The sequence below is a fragment of the Homalodisca vitripennis genome, chromosome 7 (assembly GCF_021130785.1).
Source record: "Homalodisca vitripennis isolate AUS2020 chromosome 7, UT_GWSS_2.1, whole genome shotgun sequence".
Taxonomy (NCBI): domain Eukaryota; kingdom Metazoa; phylum Arthropoda; class Insecta; order Hemiptera; family Cicadellidae; genus Homalodisca; species Homalodisca vitripennis.
Window position 1 is genome coordinate 103,097,705 of NC_060213.1, and position 23,846 is coordinate 103,121,550.

Genomic DNA, 23,846 nt, shown 5'->3' on the forward strand with positions numbered 1-23,846 from the left:
GAAAATGAAATTTAACATTGTTTTCAAAACACTTTTGTCCTATTCCTATACAAATCGTTAGTCTTTTTCCGGTTAGATATTTAATAAAATTAATCTATTAAAAAATATCAGCACTTTACTAAAATATTTACTTTTAACATTGTCTTCTTAAAATATTATATTTTTAATGTATACACAACTGAAACCTTTCAAAAAAGTGTTTTACCTTGATTCTCTATGCCATTTGGTATTTTTTCTAAGGAATAATGTGGCATTTAGAATGCTAACAGAATAACGGCTGTGCATATCGTCTGGAATCGGAGTGAGGGGGAAATATTTTTATTTAATAGTTCCACTGCGTAATAAAACAGTTTGAAATATGTGCATGTCAAGAAATAAAATACCGATAAAGACTATTAATGTCCTGTTTAAGTTCTTTACGGGCAGTAGATATTTTAAAAGGATAACAGGATATGTACATTTAAAATAAAATTGTGGTCTATAAAAATGATTTATATGATCTAATGATCATGATCTATAAAAATTACGTTTTGTGACCTTACATATGTCCTATTCTTCAGGTGTAAAATTTTTACCGTAGTTTTCGTGTGTGATTTAAGATTTTGTTGTTTTATAAATATACCAATATTATACGTATATGCTCGATTCCTATTATTGTTCTATTTATTCAAAATCAAAGTCGTTAGATAAACACCCAAAAAGATCTTATTTTTTCGTTACTATAAATGTTGCTGAAGCAAGAGGAAGATTGAATATTTCCACCTTGTGTATTTCTTATTGGTTAAGATAAAAAAACACAGATCTTTAGTTTCAATTTTATGGATAGTTGAAAGTAAAGGAACTTTTTAAGGAACCCGTAATAAGTAATGTATGTATTTCAAGCGCTTGACCAAACAATTCAGCTTGTGGACCAAACGATTCTATTTAGACAAAATAAACTCTTCTTTATTTTGTCGTCCAAAAATTCACGTTAATAGATCAAGAGATTATTATTTATATTGGTTCAATTATTTAAAATTTTGGATAACTGATTACATATTTACGCTTTGCTAAGTAACATAATTTAATATTTGATAATTTTTAGGTAGTAGTAGTTTACAAAGCCTTATTTGAGATATAAACAGTACAGGTATTAAACAATATTAAAATATAACAAAAACGTAGTTTTGACTTTATTTTGTCTCCTTACTAAAATATGCATATTCAATAAGCTGTTCGATTGCAGATGTTTATTTGGTTCCTAAATTTGTATAGAACACTAGAAGACGTGGTGTATTTAAATAATCAGAATATTTGAAACGCCTGGTTGAATGATGAAGATAATGTGGATGTGCCGTTTCCAAAGCTAAAAATACTTCCAAAGAAACCGGTCATCCTAGATGTGATTTTAACTTAAATGAAATTAAAATAGAAAACTACCTAGTTTACCTTTTCTGGAGTTCATGTGAAAATAACTTAAACATTCTTTTGGGTTTTACAATTACTAGGAGGTCTTAAATTTGGGAATCACAGAACTTGAGAGATCTCTCAGAGGTTTCGAGTATTGACATTGAAAACTCCCTGAGACTGAGAAAACAAATAAATCGGGCAAGTTTATACAAAACAGTTCAATATATATATATATATATAATGTTGTATGTATTTTTATAACCTATTTGTTTATAACTTATTTTGGAATTTAACTCTCTACATTACAATGTTAAATTTCAAAGACTCGTAGATAAATCACCATGTTTTCCAGTTGTAATAAGCAATTTTTCTCAAGGTTTAACCTATACAGATTTGCAGTCCCTTGATTGTTATTTAAATCAGGAATTGTAATAAATATACCGGGTGGTAAACATTTTTTGTATGAACAACTGTTTTTAGTTTAACATACTTAGATGATAAATAAAAAGTAGATTAACTATTGAAACGGTTTTTTTATCTTTTTTATCATTTGAATTAATGCATACACAAATTAGATACGTATTATAAGGTAAATAAAATAATATTTAGAGCGGAAATAATTACTTTTGTATTTTTATCACACTTTGGCATCAGGTTAAATCAAAAGTTGGCAGCTTCACTTTTCCTGGCCAGATTCTAATTACTTAGTGCCAAACCCTAACAAAAGCTTACAAAATGCAAAACAAAGAGTCGCCGAGGTGAATGAACGTAGGTTGGAGAGACTTTTGTTTGGAGCGAAGCTCATTTCACCCCTGGATACCTTCTAATATCAACCACGACATTCTGGAAATGTGAAATTCCATAAATAATTCTACTTTACAGTAATAACGCACGTACGAACTTGGATGTGCTTATTTGTATTTCTTTTGTTTTGTATTTTATGCGCAAGCTAATACAACGACATAATTTACAATAAAATTCATAATAACTTACGCATGGTTTATGCTGTTAAAAACACATATCAATAATGATATTTTTGACATAAGGGGAAAGTAATTAAGTTTGGTAATAACTTAATATTATTATTATAAAGTAGAGAATTTTATTTTTTAAATTTATTAATTAGTTCAAAAACTATTTGCCTCCAGTACGTAGATTCCGCAATTCGGTATTTTGGTTCAAACGGCCATACCATACCATACTGGAAGAAAATGGCATATCAAATCAACCTAAGAACTTAGCAGAAAAAGATAATTTTTATAGACAGTTTGTGGGACTTACATGCAATCGATATATTGAAGACTAAAACAGAATATATATTTTTTTTATTAAAAAGAGTTCCTATAAATAAACGGGTTTGTGATAAAACATTAACGACTTTCAAATTGGAACAAATTTTGTATCATACATTCCAATGTACGTAATTAGCTGAATTAGGCCTCGACTACGACATGAGAGATTAGCTGTAAGCGAAGCGACATGCGAAAAACGATTTTAATGACTAGCGATATTAGCGACTAACGATAATAGTGACTAAGATCGAAGAGGAATTTGAGAGACTGGCGATATGAACGGCTAGAGATATGAACGACATCGCTCACTTTTATGTCAATTAATACGGGCTGCTACTCAATAAGCGTCCAACGATATCTAAAAGCAACTGTTATCACTAATTACTCTACGTAGCTCAAGTGCAAAATTCCATCAGTAAATTGTGCATTGTTACTTAAGTCCATCACTACTCAATCTTACAGTCTACTACAAGACGTTTTACGAGATGGGTAGTCTTAGTGTTCCACAAGTAAATTAAGAACTATGAGAAAGTAAGTTAACTTATAGAACATATAAATTAATTCATTAGATAGAAATAGTTATCAACCATGTCTTCTATCTCTTTTTGTACGTTAGTAGCCCATATTATATTTACTGTTTTCGGTTTATCTAACCTAATATAGGAAGTTTTGGTAAATATCGATTTTTGCACAATATGTTCGTTTGAAGCCATCTTTGAAACTTCGTTTTACCAGCGCGTCACTCAATTTTCTCATTGCTTACTACCCACGTGAATCACTCGATGATATCGGCCTATTTCATTCATTTAAGTAGCCGCTTATTGCTCGCCTATTATCGAACTTGTCATATTTGCTTCAATAAAAACCTATGGAAAAGTTATGTTTAAACCGAAATAAGATTTACTTTTTAGAGATGAAGGGCTCAGGGAGACGAACACAGGAACTCGTAAATCATCTCTTAATTTGAGCTATTGCCATGTTGGAACGAAATAGAATCTGTCATTAACGCACTTTTGGTGATCTGTGTCTGGAGTACAGAATAAATGAAAATATTCATCTATAAGATTACTGACCGAAAAATTTTCGCTTGGCTAAAAGTATTACACTTTTTTTAAATATTAAAAGCGAACTATAGGAATCAAACAATTACCTTCATTTGAATTATGAACAAGTATTTTTTATCTTGAAAGTACAAATCTTCTTTATTTCTGGATATAAAACAAATTTAGATGCAACTAAGTTATACACCTGATGAGACAATAAGAACGGCTCTTTTTACATTGGATTTTGCAGTCTAAATGTCTTGGATTTCGAACCGATGAAAGGCGTACGTTTTGAGCTTAATCATCTTTGACATTTTATATCTCTTCAGACATAAATTACCTGAGACTTTAAGAGTAAAGTCTGACATAACGACAGACTGCTCAACTGCTCAACTGGAGCTAAAATCAACACCAACTTCAAATCAAGTAGATCCATAATAGTCACCTTACTTTTTATAATATTTTTTATTAAAATTGTGATACTCCAACTGTGATACAAATAATTCAAAAATAGGTTAAAGATTATATTTTGTATTGAAAGAAAAATAATCGTGTCAAAAATATTTACAACAGTTTACATGTCATAAAAACTAATGGTTATATTTTACATAACCGTTACCTTAAGACAGATGTGTTTTTCAGCGTAATTTAAAAATAACACTAAATATGCAATTCCTTTCTCAAACTTCATAACGTCCCTCTATCACTAGGTATTCTTGTCCAGATAAACCGTTTTAAATGGCCTGTGACAAAAAAAGTACACACAGTAATATTGAAAATAAAATAATATGATTGCATTGTTAATTCTGTTTAATTCATTAAAGTCCGATCTCGGGTAGAGATTAAGTAACATTACCTCAAGTACAACATCTCATCAGCTGTGAGATTGCTTCAGCTGTGCTTACCTTCCTAATAAATTGCTCCAAAATTCACAGAAATTGTCTTGGAATGGTATGCTGTATAGTTTTGAGTGGGATGAGGTAGTACCCTGAACTGGTTGAATGGAGTTACATTTCGCCTTGTGATAAAATAAAAATTTAGGAATAAATAGTTGTTATACAGACTGAAATGATTACAATAAAAAGGTAAATTATAAGAAATGTAGAACTGTTTACAGATATATTTCATATTAATAGATAGTTTACAATAATAATTATTCAAAACGTATCTGTTCCTTCCAAATTTGTTACTTCTCCACCACTAGTACTTCTTCATAGTCAGTTGTATTGGCGAACATTTTGATTTTAGCCCTATAAACCAGTTTTTGACCTCAAAAAACTTTTAGACCCTACTTGGGGTTGTATAATTATGACAAAAGTCTCATCTGTATGACTACAAGCTTCGAAACAATTTATTTTCTTGTATAATGTTATAGGTTAATTAAATACTTAAAACTTACACAATTTAAAGATGCAGTAAAAAGCATTTTAATGAGCAAATATTTATAATTAAATACTTCATATATCTTTACTTAATGCCTATTCCTTAGGATTGTTCCATATGCTGACTTATTTATATTGACGGACATAAGCCATAAGTATTTATCTAGTTTTATGGGTACAAATTACTGCAAAATTAGTCCACTATTTCTTTATTATAGGTGGATTGTTCTGCCACTTCTTGATCACGAAGCATTATCAGTCCTCGTTATTATGCACTTAAAAAATGTGATCACTGCATCTAAAAGATCACAGCGATCTTTTCAACGGCACGCCTCGTTAAATTTTGTTCCCTCGCCCTAGAATATTGTATACTTTTCATCTATTTAAACATTTTTCTACATAAAACACTACAAAACTGCGTTGTAACATTCCTAAGGTGAAACGGTAAGTTTCGTCCGACACTAACGTGCATATAAAAATTTGATAAGTGAATATTGTAGAGCTCATCTTTCCAACGATGTGCCACAAATCATGATTATGAAATATATTAATTTTCAACCCGTACGTCTTCCTAACTTCAACTTCCCCTCTGGAAAATGGTTTTTATTATTAAAAACTCTTAGAAAAATTTAATTTATCCAATGTAAGTTTCCTCTAAAATCCGACACAGGCTGAGATACGAATTTATGACAATATGTTTGAAGTTTGCATTTTCTAATGGTTAATGGTGGATCTAGCTAACATTATAAGGACAGTTAGACTGTAATGTATCATAATTTATAATTATTAGCTTTCATTAGGTAGTATACAAGTACTGGTGGTCATCTGAACACTACGCCCATAAGTACGATGTTGTATACTTAAAACATGTTGTATACTTAAAACAGTTTTGTGTCCTTTTTTTCAACAATTATGGAAAGATAATGGTTTAAAGTTATAATTAATACACATACAGAATATTTTAAGTATGAAAGACAATGTTTTTGTTTATGAAGTAAAATATTGTAGTACTAGTTTGAATTATACAAAAGGTATACACTTTACAAGAACATCTTTAAAAATCATTTGCATGGGTATTATTTATATCTTAGACACTAAGTATTTGTAATTACAGATATCCCATAATTGTGCGATGAAATTAGCGTATAGAGTTTGAAATAAACATTGTTCTTCTGGGTTTAAACCGTTTCACTACAACTGGCTCTCAATGAATAATTTGGAAAACGATAGTGTTGCTCGGTTTTGGTCCATTAAGTTCTTCTTATCACAATCACTTTCAAAACGTTTAATTGCTTTATAGATTCCCTAACTTATTGGTAAAGCTTGTATGCATGCAAAGCCCCTTGTGCAATTTAACTCGCCAACAATAATGATCGAGTATCAGAATTAAAGAGTCTCACTATGTGCTGGTAATCCACTGCGTAATACAGAGAAGCGGCTGTGTGCCAGTCGGATTTACTGTTTATTTGTTGCGTCAAACCGATGTGGGCAAATCCCCTGAGAGGAATTACGTGTTTGGAGTCCGCGGGGATCCCGTTTTTGTGTTTGACTTTATGTACCTCAAATACATGCACAAAATGAGTTGGAATTCTCTCCGGACTGGGTTGTTTTTACTCAATTGATTGAATATTGGTAGCAAAATTGAACAGTTCTAGATCTATCGATGAATAGTTTTACTCATTATTGCAAATGGTAACATGTGATAAGCAATACTAATTTTTTTGCAGTAGTGACTATACGAAGAAATGCTAAGAACTTGTCTTTTGATATACGCCCTAATATGAACTCAGGACAATAAAATACAGTTTTATTACTATAAATGGTCCCTAATAGCCTAATTGGGAAATATGGATGACTTTTTATAAAGTTTTAAACATATACGTGGATGGTATAATTTATTATTTTAAAGTTCCATTACGCTGAAAAGTTTGGTGATAATAGTTAAATAAACCACAGTAACTTTGTAATAAAACGTTTTTACCCATTTCAATAGGATTTCCCCATTTAGATACATAATTTTAAATTTTTCTACTCTACTCATGTATCTCCCGCACTACTGCATATACTGCTTAGAAATAAAATAGGTTTTAAAATAATTTTAATTTTTTCATTAAATGATTTTATTTTAAGGCATATGTGATAGGGGTTCTTTAAATAGACATCTTTAAGATTCCATTACTAAAACCAATTTTACAAAGCAATGTATATTTAATGGTACATTACTTTCCAAAAAAAATTTTAAATTTTCATTTAATTTAATTTTTGTACTCGTATACTAGTCTTCCGTCATTATCATAAAAGATAACTATGATGGCTCCATAACTAAATTATAGATTTTATAGTTTTAATTTTCTTTAAACTTTCCATGCACAATTAAAATATTGAAATATTTAATATTAGTCTTGAAGAGGAGAATCTTCTTTAGTAAATATTAATTTATGCGGTATAAATGTTTAATAATGCTAAAAAATATAGCTATGGCAACACCAAAGTTAAACATCCTATTATAGAATTATAAAGAGTCTTTCAGAACTATGTCGCATATTTTATTTATAACTTATTATCTAGTTATAGTAAAACTTGTTTTTTCTGCCCGTGTGAAAAAACTTTTATGGAATTTATAGTCGAATCAACAAAAAAAGTAAATCTACAAAAAGTTACGAAAACAGTGATTATTACCTATTTATAAATGTTAGACATATAGTTGAGATATCCACGGATAAAATGTTTTTTGTTGAGATGTTTATCATTATCAAGGCACAACCTTCAATTAGACATTATCCATTAAAGAAAAAGAAGTGGGCTTGTGCTGAAGAGCAAAAGAGGGGTTTATTTGCTAATGAGTGGGCTGTTAAAGAGAATGGCCCTATTTAAAGAGGGTTTATCAGCCAACAAAAAAGCTTTCAGCTCTGAACATCAGTTTCTTTCATTTGGCAGGCAAAAGGTTTACCCCTGACGGAGCAATCCCATCGCCATGCGCCAGATCGATATGTTTGTTGAGTTAAAAACATAATATAAAATCCCTTGTTCCTTTCAAAACTGTGCAATTAGTTATATTTTTAAAAATTGCTCAAAAGCAAATTTGAATAAAACTCCTCATATACCTAATTGCTTCATACTTGTCAAGATTACTTAATTTAAATCTTAGTCTGTAGAAAGTGTCAATAAAAAGTGTCAATCAAAACAATGATATTTTCTCTTTATTATTGATTATATCAATAAATATGGTACTAGACGGTCAGTAATAGCTTACCATTTGTCTTGAATTTATTAAATATAAACGCAAAAATGTGCATATGATGCATCGGTTGTCTTTATAAATCATATTAAATGGGCTTTTCAAAACGCATGGACCTCCTGTAAATGTACGCTTTCAAATTATTTACAGAATATACATCAAAATAATATGTGTGACTGTATTTATCAGGACGCAGGACATAAGTATGCAGTACAATGATGGAATATAAATAACAGATGAATAAAAATGACTCGTTAATACATAAGTTATATTATGTATTAACAACATCATTAACACATGCATATATTGATGGCGATTGATAGTGCGTACAAACTTATTCTGCTGGGCATTACGTTAAGAAGGTATTCATAAAATCTACGTTATTTTCTTGTTTTGGTAATCTTTATTTATATATGATAGCCTGAGAACAATAATCAATATTAAGATTGTAATTCTTAGCATTCCAATTATTTATATAATATTTCCTTTCTACGTAGACAATAATGAGTTTGAATATGTGCATTTTCATACATTGGACTTAGCTTATTGTCATTTATATACACTCGCGAGTTTTAGTAATTGTGGTTTTTCACTAACCTTTAGTGGACTAGCAAGATGCGTATGGTCATTTTTAGAAAAATATGTATTTATTATTGTAACGTTTATCTTAAATACAGTTGAGAAATATTACAACTACAAAAGAAAACCAAGAGCCAAGCTAGTTTTAACTAACGTTATGAAAATAAATGATTAAAACTGAACACTGTAAATTAATGTACGTCACCCGGCAGGGCATCTTCGTTAAATGTTATACAAATTTATTCACAACGTTGGTTGCCATGTTGCGCAGAGTAATTTATTGCAGAAATATGAGGAAATAGTTATTTAATAAGCTATTGCTGTAAGGAAATATTTCTTTTATAATTTATTTCATGATATTAGTAAACAAACTTGACATGTTTATGCACTCAGGAAAGTGTGTGCAATATTATTAATTGTTAATAGACTGTGAATTATTAGTTTTTAATAAAAGTGATGGTTCTGTTTCAGACAAGTCATGAGTGTTCAGAGGAGCTCCCCAGCGCTGCCATGGTCCCAGTGACTCATGTCTATCCAGAGAGTAGTTCTCGTATTCAGCCAGGTGGCAGATATAGCTCACACCACACATCCCTTAGGAAAACCTTCATCTTGTTCATCCTCTTCCTACTGCTGAATGACATCTCAGTAATCCTCGCAAAGTCCGTCAACCGGCCAGAAATCAAGGGGGATCATCAATCACAAAATTCGAATGTTCCAAAGAATCTTGCACTATCCAATCATCCTCTTTTGTCCCGCCATTTTAACTCCATAGCTGGAAAGGGAGAGGTAGAAGTCAATGAACGAGTTCATAAGAATGTATTCCCTAGGTACCATAGATCACTGTTAACCTTTACCGATGATTCTCTCGTGAATCACACCAAAACTATTTCCGAAAGGAAAACCTCCTCTTATGATAATTTTGACACTCATTTTATTTATGATGATATTGTTTTCGGAAACCCAAAGGCCATGTCTTCCTCTCTTGAAGGTTCCCATGACTTATCTATGGAGGATTTTTCACCTAAAAATCTTACCCTGTATGAAAACTTCACCCAGTCCAACTTCAGCGTCAACTCCTCCTTGGAAGGCAACGCCACCTTCTATGAAGATGATTCCAGTGCTATCGTCATGGGCATCATGTCTGTTGTCCTCGGTATCCTTATTCTCGTCACTGTTATCGGTAAGTAGTTCTAAAAATTAATAACGATTATTATTTAGATACTTTATCAGTATGAAATGTTGACAGTATCTAACAACGTATATTGCAGATACACAAAAAATCTAAAATAAACAAAAGATTATTTAAAATAAAGAAGGATAATGAAAAAAATAAGCACAGGACAGTAAAAAAGACCCATGTATACTGCATTTAAAGAACTATTCAGCAGCTGAAAACCATTGTATTATTACTGGACACATTATATTTAAAGATAATTTAAATTTTTTCTATATTTTACGAAACGTAGGTATTTAAAAATATGAAAATCGTATTAGGTGAATGCAGTAAACTAAAATCAAGTACTTAATTAAACGTACTAACAGAATCTTTTATATTATTTTCAGAAATTTTACAATATTTACATTTATCACTTACGTAATATGGTTCTAAATTATGATTTTACTTTATTTTACAAAATAAACCACAAAATATATGTTACAACATAAATGTAATTATTTTAGGGAAGTCTCAGATGATGCCTTGCCGTCGAAGAAATACCTTACGAATTAAAATATCTAGGTAACATTAGTTTTCGTTTTAAATATAATGATATTTCTAAGTAACCACATCATGCCAGAATATATGTTTAGTAATTTTAGTATATACATAAACGTCTAGTAACTTAAATAATACCATTGTTAAGCGTTAATTATTTAACGTTTCTCACAAGGTACTAAAAAGAAAAATGTAAGTCAATATTGAGCTGTTCACGCTTGACTTGAAGCTGTTGATACACGGAGAACCACAGGGTTGTTTATTTATGCCACACACTTTCCTTCATCTGTTGACTTGGCGGGAGTTGGCTCGATGGGCAAACAAAGGTCACTGTGCGGCTTTGTGTGTTTATTAATTATAACGTTAAAGGTTTATAACATACATGTTTTGAACTTTTATCTTTTGTAAAGTCACTTACATTTAAACAAATTAGAAATAGATAATAATGGTTTATTTCTGAATTGGCTCATATGTGTAAAATGATACGCTTTATATATAGGTTTCTGATAAAAAACATTCTGTGTAAAACGAGCTTAAAACATCTTAAAGCTTTATTTCATTTGGTAAATTTTCATATTTACTGAAATATAAATTACTAATCTTTAAGGTGGGTACCATATTACGTAACGAAAAATCTTTTGAGTTATAGTGATAGCACATGGGTTGTAAGTTATGTAGTAAAAAATATGTATCACAAGCAAACTGAACTTCATGGTCTATTAGTGGTGTGTTATTTTGCCTATGTAAATTGAAGAAATACAACAACATATCTTCATAATATCAAATGAATACCATATAGTGTGTCAATTAAGTCTGGAACCTCTTTTTTAATTTTTAAACCACAACATAAAAAAATACCAAAGTTCACACGTGCTTACTGGTGATAGTAACGCATACATCTGCCCAATTACCGACCGGATAATCCCTTTGGGGGACGGTCCACAAGGAGTCAGAAAAATTCTTAAATAGCAGCATAGGTCAAGTTTGGTATCAAATTAAAGGTCTTACTTAGCAGAGTACAATGCCGCAAACCGGACTTCAAAAGGTGGATTCATTCAGTAGTTATAGCTATTTGAATTTTAAAACAATTGAACAATGTAAATTATTAAGTATTACAAGTAAACACCAATTTTTAAGTACCTGTGATCAAAGTAAGTGTTCAAAATGTTCCCCTCCCATCGTCTGGTAATGTCCTAGGCGGTTGTAAAAGCCATCCACTGCATTTTGAAGGTAGTCACGAGGAATATCTTGAGCTTCTTGGACTATGAGATTTCTTACGTGCGCGAAATCTCGAGGCTTCTTACGACAAACTTTATCTTTGAGGTATCCCCAAAGAAAAAAGTCCAGCGGAGATAAATCAGGGGAACGAGCAGGCCACTCTACTGCACCATGTCTTCCAATCCATCTGCGAAGGAATATTGTATCCAAGTATTCTCTAACAAGGAGAGCAAAGTGTGGTGGCGCGCCATATTGTTGGAAATAAATTCTTTGAAATTGTCGACCAAAAGCAGCTTGTAGTGCAGGAATTATCTCATTTTGGAGCATTGCTAGATACGAGTCACCATTTAAATTACCATTGATAAATAATGGGCCCATAATTTGATTTCCTGTAATACCTGCCCAAACGTTAAGTTTCTGTGGATGCTGTATATGACTCTATCTTCCACTTTCACATTTTAACAGTAGTTGTGTTATTGGTAATAATTATTGATTCCTGGCTTCGATTACTACATTGTCAGATGATGGGAGGGGAACATTTTGAACACTTACTTTGATCACAGGTACTTAAAAATTGGTGTTTACTTGTAATACTTAATAATTTACATTGTTCAATTGTTTTAAAATTCAAATAGCTATAACTACTGAATGAATCCACCTTTTGAAGTCCAGTTTGCGGCATTGTACTCTGCTAAGTAAGACATTTAATTTGATACCAAACTTGACCTATGCTGCTATTTAAGAATTTTGTCTGACTCCTTGTGGACCGTCCCCCAAAGGGATTATCTGGTCGGTAATTGGGTAGATGTGTGCCTTACTATCACCAGTAAGCACATGTTAACTTTGGTATTTCTTTCTATTGTGGTTCAAAAATTCAAAAAGAGGTTCCAGACTTAATTTACAACCTGTATATATAATATGATGTAGAGCATGTAATGTAGCTAAAAATTATTTTCATTTATTTACTTTATCCTTCTGTAAACAAGCAAAAATTATAGCCAAAATACCAAACATGATAAACTTCAATAGAGCATATTTTAATTGTTTTCTTTAAGACCAAAAGATTACACATGGTATAATTATCTTAACTTAACATGGTTGTTAGGTAATCTAACGAACTGCTTTTATTACACCACTGTTTTTATAAGATGCTTGAGAACTCTTTGAGTATTTACAGTTGTAGGAATCTAAATGATTAAGTTTTTATTACATATTTCTTTTGTAAGTTTTTACAGTGCAATATTTGCCTGTTTTATTCACTTATCGTACATCTACTATCAATTTGGTATGGTCTCAACCGACTCACATTAAAATTGAAGTCTGTAATATTTAAATATGTATATTTAGGTACTCTTTGATTTTTATTCTGTTTTAATTATAAGAGAGACACTTAGAATTAAAATGAGACTGGATTATAAGACCGTCAGGGGATTACAGTTATTCCGAACTTTGTGCTGGGACTTGCTTAGTGTTAATGTTTAAAACTTTGTTATAGCTTGTTCACCTAAAGCATGAGGAATGGTTTTTTAATGAAATATACATGAAAACATTTTGCTTGAACTGGTTTAGCTTAGTGTTAGTGTTTAAAACTTAGTTATAGCTTGTTCACCAATAGCATGCAGAATGATATTTAAATACAATATACATGAAAACTATTTGCTGGGACTGGATGGCTTAGTGTTATTTTAAAAAGATCTTGTTATAGCTTGATCACCTAAATCATGGGGAATGTTTTTGTAAATACAATATACATCAAAACTTTGTACTGGGACTTGTTGGCTTAGTGTTAGTGTTTAATAACCTTGGTATAGCTTGTTCACCTAAAGCACGAGGAATGTATTTTGTATGTACACTATACATAATAGTGACCATAGTCCATCACTGGGAATGAGTTGCTTTTATGTCATTAGTCTTAAGCCGGAGTGATCAGTTGTATGTCATTAGGATGTTTATATCTACAAATTATGTATATTGAAATAAATAAATGAAAATTTTTTTTCAAACGACATCCGCAACCCATATATTAACAACTTGACACATATGACAAATATAGTTCTTAGTATTAAAACAGCCCAAACTTTAAATACCTTAGTGATAGATAACTTGAAAAAATATTCAAATTTGTTTTTCATGTAAACTGTAGAAACTTCCATATTTGTTTGGTTTTTATGAAATTATAGAATGCATACATCATGTTTGCAGAATATGTATATATCAACACACACACACACACACACACACACACACACACACACACACACACACACACACACACACACACACACACACACACACACACACACACACACACACACACACACACACACACACACATATATATATATATATATATACAAGGTGTTTTGAAAAGTATGGGTATGGCTTAATATTTTTAAAACCATAGGAGATAACATCTATAAACTTTGCACAGTGTCATATGGCTATGTATACTATTTTTCCTTGCTATTACCATAACATGCCAACCATGGGGGGACGACCCACAGAGGAAAACATGGAAATCTTAAATGAAAGCATGGGTCGAGTGATACCTCATTCAAAAGAGCTCACTTAGTAGAGTTGAATGCCGCAAACCGCATCTCAAAAGGTTTATCAAATCAGAAATGGCGGTTTTTTTTTAGGTACACATTGTGAAGTACATTATGCGCTGCCATTTCTGACTGGATCGTCATATTCTGATGCGGTACACGCGCGTTTAACTCTACTAACCGATGTGTTTTCACTAACTTTTTTTAATTAGCAAGTTATGTCATAAATTTATAACACAATAAATAAAACTAAAATGAATTCGTCGTCGTTATGTTTATGAATTAATTAAGTTCTAATATTTTTCTTTGTTGGTGAAATAGTTAACTTACCACTTAAATTTTTAATTAAATTATTTGTTATTTTTTATAAATACTAATCAGTGAAACCATTAGTTAGTAGAGTGAAACGCCGCTTACCGCGTCAGAATACGACGATCTAGTCAGAAATGGCAGCGCATAGTGTACTTCACAATGTGTACCTAAAACAACCCGCCATTTCTGATAGGATAAACCTTTTGAGATGCGGTTTGCGGCATTCAACTCTCCCAAGTGAGATCTTTTAAATGAGGTATCACTCGACCCATGCTTTCGTTTAAGATTTTTATGTTTTCCTCTGTGGGTCGTCCCCCCATGGTTGGCATGTCATGGTAATAGCAATAAATATAGTTTACATAGCCATATGACACTATGCAAAGTTTATAGATGTTATCTCCTATGGTTTTTAAAATATTAATCCGTACCCATACTTTTCAAACACCTTGTACAGTATATATCCTGCCGTCAAGTTTTATGCAAACATAAAACACTGAAGAGTAATTATTTGCAAAATTGACATCAAAGCTAAGGTATATAGTCAAAAACAATAACGAATATGATAAAAAAATATTATTAGTCACAATTATGTTACAAACCGGTAAAATTACCTATTTGCCTTTGATGCTCGAACGATTGGCTGTCAATATCAATTACAATTAGTTTACTGGACGAGATTCTGTACATGTGTATGGTTTAGAATTTACTTATGCGATTGTATGTTTAGTGTCCAACCTTATAGAGAGAGAACTTAATAATTTAAATAAATATATATTATTTTATCATCCCATTATTCACTTAGAGATATTTTACAGTAAATTTCTATATCGATAAATGGAAAACTTAAAGTTTTATGTATTTATCATTACAAATAAAAAAGTGGTAGTTTTCGGTTCGCAATATTTCGTTATAAAAACAAATTGATTGCGAGATCAGAAATACAATTAGGCGTCTAAAGAAATATTTTCTCCGTGTGATCTTTATCATACAGAATACAAACCTAAAATATTTAATTTTTATTCAAATGTTATTGCCAATAAATTACAAAGTACTACTGTATAGTATTTTTATCAAAAGTAGCATTTTTGACCTTAGTTATACTCAAGAAATAAAATCTTTGAGCTGATTACATTGAAATAACTGTCATAAGGCAATAAAAATCGGTCTACTTGAGTACAGACCATAGTATAAGACACCTTAGAATAGTTAAATAATTTAAGAAATGGTTAATACTTAAATACTTACAGTTAATACTTAAGTATTTAAAATACTTAAGAAAATGTACATACCATGGAGCATTTTGATGTAAATTGGTTTTTAGAACACCATCTAAAATGTTTATTAGTCAAACGGAAATTGCTGGGATTTAATTCAATCGGATTTTCTTTATTAAACATCGTTAGAAGAACTTGTTTAAACTAATAAAAAAATAATAATTTAATAATACGGGCATCAGAAAAAAAATTTCCATGTTTGAATTTTTAAAACTTTCTAATGCACACACATAATGAAAGTTTATATTATCTTCCTTCGTTTCATCAAACACAATGCGGTGTAGGACACAGTGCAGTATTTATTGCCACTCTTGTGCTATGAACCCACAAAAAAATAAAATAGTTTTTATATAATTCATGGTGAAAGCTTTATAATCATTCCATGTACAGCTGTATTAAAAAAACTTTCTAATAATGTAATATTCTCTGTTACAAAATACAAAAATGCTCATAGCCTAAGACTTGTATATGGTTATGGTAAGGGGAACTTAGACATAGAAAGTTAAAAGCCGTACAAAACTGTGACAAATAAACTGTATCTATGGGTATCAAGTGGAAGTTCACATTGCCACTTTATTAGTAGTTAGGCAATTAGGGGGCCAAAAAATAAATACAGTTTTTAAAAGCTGTACTTTCTATGAGCTACTGAATGAGTGTATGAGTAATTTGAAAGGCCTACTCATTTAAAATTATTTGGATTTAAAGCATATAGAGTATAAACTTGTTATTTTTGAAATGTTCATCTTCTAAAAAAAAAACTGAGGCCAGAACAACAAAAAACACACACACACACACACACACACACACACACACACACACACACATATGTCTAGTAATAAAATAAAAAGTAATATTTTAATAAGGAAGCTAAGGTATAGAAGATGTATTCAAGTTGCATTTAAAATACAACGCCTATACATGTAAACGGTATTTCCACTAATATCCATATGCCTTAATGAGTTAAACTTCCTAGTGTATGTATGCAAAATATTAAAATATAAAACCGTTTACCTCTAAATGTGTGCAACGTGTAAAATGCCCAAAACTTGGTTCAATGTGATAAAAATGTATCGGAATACTTATTGTTCATTATATAAATCCCTGAATATACATTAATACTATAAAGAATTAGAAACTAAAACCTGTTTTGAATATTTAATATTGTATACACATGTTTCGGCACCAGCCCATCTTCTGTATATAGTTTAATAGCATATAAAAACAAATAGGTTTTTTTATGCTATACATACATATAGGGAACATACAACAGTAGGTAAAATTTTAAGTAGAATAGTTTTAGTGTTCTCTATTAATTTGATTTTCCTGCAATATAACACATTTACATGTTTCATGTGTGTATATTTACTTATTCGTTTTTATTTTTGTTACCTGTAGATAACTTAATATCAATACATGTGTATAAGATTTTAAATGTTTAAAACGGGTTTTAGTTTCTTATTTCATTTATAATAACTATAAAGACAATTATGTGTTGTGGAGTTAATAATATAACTCTATATTACCTTTAAAACTATTAGATCACTTTAAAGTAGTCGAAGGGTAAAAATTAGACATTCTCATCTCGGAACACTTTGAAATGTTGTTTACAAACATTTTGTATCGCATAATAGATGCAAAATTATAATAATCTGTTTAAACGTGCGTCGTTCGCGTAAAAATTTTAAATATTGTAGCACATTTTAAAATGCTTTCGTTTTGTACGATTTTGTAAGCATTATCCTTTATTACACTAATTATAAGGAATTCTGATTGTTAATAATTAATAAAAAAATCTGGTTGATTTTAATTCAGAAATACTCTAAATGTTCTACTCTGTAACATAATACCCAGGTCATGAACTAACGTAAAGAGAGACAAGCAACAAGGACATTCTGTGCCTTAGGCTTTGTTTTGTTCCTTTGCCTTTCTTTGTGTTTGCTCTGGCGTATGTTTGTTACTGCCCTGTATTTCACAGGTTTCTGCGTACAGTGTGACGAAAGTTCACAACAACCACCGACCAGCCATAATTTAAGGCCTTTCTTAAAAAAATTCTAAATACTTTATAATTGGCCACTAATCATTTCATAACAATATTACCCAATTCAAAACTCAATTAGCATTATATAAGGACAAAGCTCTGTTTTCCTTGAAATATAAAGTGGATTTTCCTCTAAAAATAAATGAAACATAAGCCACGCTATTTTTATTTGAGGTCGAAGTTTTAGGGTTTTAATAAGGTTAAGAGTATGAAACGATCATTTATTTCTCAATGATAATATTTATCTCAACTTAACACTTTTAAACCAAACCGTCGGATACTTAAATCAGCCATTTATAGAAGTACTGGATGTCGCTACTTTAAGGATTTTTATTATATAATCAACCCTAAGTTCGAGGATTGAATCTATACTCTTCTTTAGGTATAAAGGCCCAAGACATCAAAAGAGAACAATGTGGCCAAGGACTGGCACTAAAAGTTGAAAAGTTAACAAATACCTGTCGAACCGCTAAAACTCCAGACTGAAGGGAATGAAACTAGGAACTAAACAACGAATTCTAATATTGTCTGTTAATGATCATTGTAATGTGTAAATCTTCCAGCAAAGAATCTTTATCCGCTTGTCTGATTTACCTAATATTACTAGCGGAAAGTTTTAAGTTATCAAGGTAAAATAATAAAATCTACGAGAAATAATCGTTTCATAAACTTAACCTTTTTCATACATCCTCATTTTGGACTCAATAAAAAGCTGGTGCAAATTTTTACACGGCTGCTGGACGCTAAATTTTAATGTTATGGTGAGATGGTATTAACAAGGAGGAAAACATTGTACAAACAGTTTTTTTATTACAAGTTTTAATTTTACAAACACACTAACAGCCATCAGACACATAAACACTAGTCATGCCTTCCAGCTAAACATATAAGTATACCAATCACAAGTACTTCATAACAAATTTGAATAGAGCTTGGAATCGTAAAATTAAATATCTACACAAATAAGAGTTTAAAGTATTTGTGGTTTGATATTGTTCTTATGAGGTGAAAATCCAGTTCTTTTTACGACACTAACTGTTTGGCTTTAAATAATTACATTATCTCTTCGTTTGGTGGTAAACATAAAAGTATACTTAATTACACAATTGGTACACAATTCTAGTGGTACACAATTCAAGTGGTACACAATTCTAAAATCCCTCAAAAAAACAAGAAGGGATGTATAATAAACGTAATGTCCAAAAACGTATGGGTCCATGAATCAAATACGTTAGATTTATATACAATAACAATGTAAAAGGCATATTGAGATTGATCAATCATAGTGGTGTTTTATATTTCATTACAATAAAGAAACGTTTGAAAGAAATAAAAAAATTATGACCTATTAACGTTTGTATATGACTAATAAACTTTAGTACTATTTAATTAGTACCTTAAGTAGCATAATAAGTATTGGGAGCGTAATTAGTGGCGAATTACATGGCAAAAGACCTCTCATTTCGCATTCACTAGATAAATACAATTTAATTGTATAATTTGCCATCTTGCCATGATATATAGCTTAAGGTTTGTTATTGACGATGGAAGGTTGAAAAGGATAACATGATTTCGGAAATTTGCGATCGTTATACCTATAACCTATCATTATTAGCCTACATGTTATAACCTATAACGATGGCAAATGTCCAAAATCCTGTTATTCTTTTTACCGTAATTTATACTTTTATTTATGCCTCCTTCATTATTTAAAGATTATAAATATGTAGAAATACTACATAAACCATATCAATATTCACATAAAAAATAAGTGCGAAAGAAATATTTTGCAGCAATAATTATGTACAACAAATTACCTAATTGAATATATGAAGATAGAGAATCATAATATTATTTAAATCGATATAACGTATATTTTATTGGAATGTTTCAATTCAGTCAAATAATATAAAAATAAACTAAAGATAAATTAAATTATTCACAAAGAAATACATTTTCGCTTTTTATAATATACTATAGAGTTAAACGTTAAAGTTATGTTGCAGTTTATACTTTTATTACATATAAATCACTATTATTTGAATCCTTGTGGTCTAAATAATACCAAAGATTACACAATGAGGAAACTAAATAATACTCTGACAGACAAAGAGTAGCTTGCAGCAGCAACAGAGACTTAATAATGTAACACAACAACCTCGAGGCGACTCTAAGCCGGGCTTATAATTTAACAGGTCTGGTTCACTTCTCGTCGCTTCTGGTTTGTAGAGTGTACCACTGACATTAAGTTGACCATTCAAAATATATATGAAATGATCTAATTTGGTTAATTACGTAGCCACATGGTTCCGTATAAGACGACAGGGATGACAAAATCCTTTTAAAATTAAAAACAAAATACATAACGAATAAATTGAATGACTACATGCTGAGCAGTATTACATGTGCTTATTTAAAATAATTCTAATTGCATACATTTGTATTTCCATACAATATTGTAAGTGATACTAAAAAGTCTTTACATACATCATTGATTATAGAGGATATCCTAATATATGTTGCATGATGAGTTCTGATATTTAATGGTTTGTAATTGTTGCTGTTTGAATCGCTCATTAAAAGACCTGTTTGATCTTTTACTTTTATAGGAATGCCAATAGTTACATCTAATCCAATATTGTCGTAAATATTCGTATGGCCTTATGTTTAGCATAGATTTCCACTTAATTTATTATTATTAGCTTGGGTTTGTTTGAAGGTTTGTTTGTAATTTTGGTTATCTTTGCATGTTGTTTATACTATAAACGATTTATATCTATTTATACAATCATTGCATGTTACAATCGCTTGTTAAACTTTTGTCATTCTATTGTACATATTCGCCATATACTTTATTGAAATTACTATTGTTAAATATGTTGACCGTTGAATAAATAAATGATCCATAAACAGGAAAACGGTTCCGATTTATTACATATTAAAATATAATTTGTCTATAAGACTAACCACAGGATATCTTGGACATAAAATAATCTATAGGCACAGAGCTTCATATTTATTTAATGAATAGTTCCATCATATTAGATTTCATTCCATGGAATTTTGCTGAGAGTTAGTGGACATCCTTACATTGGTACCACAATATAGCAACTAAAAGAGTTTGAGAATATATAAAACTGAACAAGTTTGATATGTGATATAGTAAAACATTTATCCTAACTAAATGACGTGTAGAATTGTAACTTTTCATCCCACTTTAAAGCAGCCTGTTACGACAATTGGTGTGGCGTAGTCCCATATTGTTATATTGCGAAACGATAAATTAAATCTAATACAACAATCCGTTGCAATATAAAAATAATATTGTAATAAGCTCTCAAACAGTGTTATTTTTAGTTGTAACACGGTATTGAAAAACTCTACGTGTTTCTTTGAAAACAATAAACAATAAAACTTTTAAAATATTTCTGAATTTTTTTAATTTTTTTTTATTTACAGAATACGAGATTACGAATACAGAAAAACTCGTATAAAAATTCGTTTATATAATTTACAGGTTTTGTTAGGAATAAATAAAAAGTAACGTCATAAATCAAATATAATACTGATATTTTTGAAACAGTTAATAATGTAGTGGTTTTTGTATAGAGTAACATAATACAGTGCGGAGTCACGTTGTAAGCTACTGTCGTCACCAGTGAGGGATCCTCCAGTTTATTATTCCCCTTTGTTAGCATGAATCTGGCTGAAAGTACAGCACACACAAGTTAGCTTATACTTTTTTCAATAAACATTGAAAGAATATTGGTATTTTTTACGTGTAAGGAACTAACAGATTTATTGTTATCGATTATACCTTGCGATTTGACAAGAACAAATACAAAAACATTGTTTAGATAAGATGAATGGTTGTATAATACTTTGGGACATAGAGATCAGCTGTTCTATAGAATGCAAATCTTCACTGTTTTACATGTTAGAAAGGAAAGGCACATGACTTACTCCTAGACGTATTTTTACGTCTGATAAAATTTGGCACCCCAATGCTATTAATAAGAATATACACTTAATAAAACGAATAAGGGTTTAAGTTTAGTTTTATATATATGAATAACAGAGTGTATAAATAAAACCACATTTTGAGGATTAAAATCTGCCCTCTTCGTCATTTTTAAGAACTTTTATGGACAAAAAGTACTTAATACGTACCGAATGTTGTAGGATTTAAGTTCATTTTTATTCCATAAATACTTAAATATAAAAGAGATGTTCATTAATCCAGAAGAATTTTCGTATATTTCTACAGGTCGTTGGATTTCCGAAAAAAATATATCTAGGGTCCAGGAAAGAAATCATAAAAAAGTATTCATTTTGAACTATTAGGTTTTACATGCCTTTCCTTGAAAAATCTGCAAATATTAAACATTTTGATATAAATTTACAGTATTCATATCAGGCGTGATTCAGTATATTTATTTCACGGGCACGAAATGTGGCAAAACTTTGGCTCTAATGCTAAACAATTTAGCAGTCATAGCTAGCAATGATCTTATCTCTTTTGTTTCTGTTCTACTCATCATTCTCAGGAGAAGCTACGGTAAGATATCCGAGTTCTTACAAGTTAAGTGTAAATAAACAATTCCTCGTTCCCTAATAAAAATGAAGGAATGTACGAGCTGAATTGTATTGCTTTAGTTAGTGTTTCTTAATTTTTACTTACCCTGTGAAATTACTACGTTTAAAGTATCATAGCAAACAGACAATCAATACCACTTCTACAAGGAATGCTAAAATACATATCGTCTTGATTGATTAATTAGCGTTATCTCTTAACATTACCTCAGAAAATAGTGATGGAAAACAGAATGAAAATGTATTGAAGAGAGAATGCTGAGAGAAAAAAGAATGAAGATTAAAAGACATGATATGAGGAAAGATGTTTCTATAATAAAGTGATAGGAAAGAGTGTGAGGAATAGTAAGAAGAAGATGCTGTACAATATTAACTGTGAGAACACATATAGAAGTGCTTAATGTATGGTGCAGGACAGAAAGGTATTGAGGATAAATGAAGCTGACCAGTTTGAGTACAGGTATGTCATAAGAAGAAAGGTCAATAATTTAAGTAACTGATCAGGTGTATTTAATAAAAATGGGTGAAACTTTTGACCATTATTCTAGCGACTAGTTATTTACAAAGGAATATCTTAGTGTTATCATCCGGTGCACTTTCAATTAATAATTACCGAAATCAACTAACAATAGAATAACTTCCGTCAATTAATAATGTTATAATAAATATATTTATAAAACAAAGATGGTAATATCATGTTGAAATAGTCTATTCCTCTAAACGGTCATCTAAAAAGGTAGTAGATTTTTTACAACTATTGTACAGTTATGGCTTATTTGAATAATATAGGATTTCTTCTATTTAGTTGCTCAATAAATTAATACATTCAAATTTAGTACCAATTTTAATCATTTTCTAGAGACAGTAAATTTTTAATAGGCCACTGTTGCAAAGAAAATTTACTTTGATATTTCCCACAAAATGAAACAAGATCGTACACCGTAATGTGATGCTATAATTATTATTGGCATATGCAATTAAGATTGTTTGATTCATACCAAAACGTATGTGTTGACAAAATATTACATTACTTTTAATTCATAAATTTTAACAACTATTTATTAATGCAATTAATTTTTATACATTGTTACAACCAGTGCTTTATTATTTAATTTTAAATCAACTAAACAACATAAAATTGTTACGACTCGATCTACTTTTTAATTTAAAGTACATTTTTATGACGTAAATAAAGTTACATATTGTACTGAGCAACTTTTTACAAAAA

The 23,846-nt window shown here is 30.4% G+C and overlaps 1 protein-coding gene across 1 annotated transcript in view; it reads left to right on the forward strand.

Moving 5' to 3' along the window:
• The window catches only part of LOC124366110 (5-hydroxytryptamine receptor), a 417,902-nt gene that overhangs the window by 371,235 nt on the left and 22,821 nt on the right, over positions 1-23,846 (forward strand). The window contains exon 2 of the mRNA XM_046822376.1: positions 9,395-10,103. Within this exon, the coding sequence (XP_046678332.1) occupies positions 9,434-10,103 (670 nt within the window). The 5' untranslated portion in view covers positions 9,395-9,433. The remainder of the gene's footprint in view (positions 1-9,394; positions 10,104-23,846) is intronic.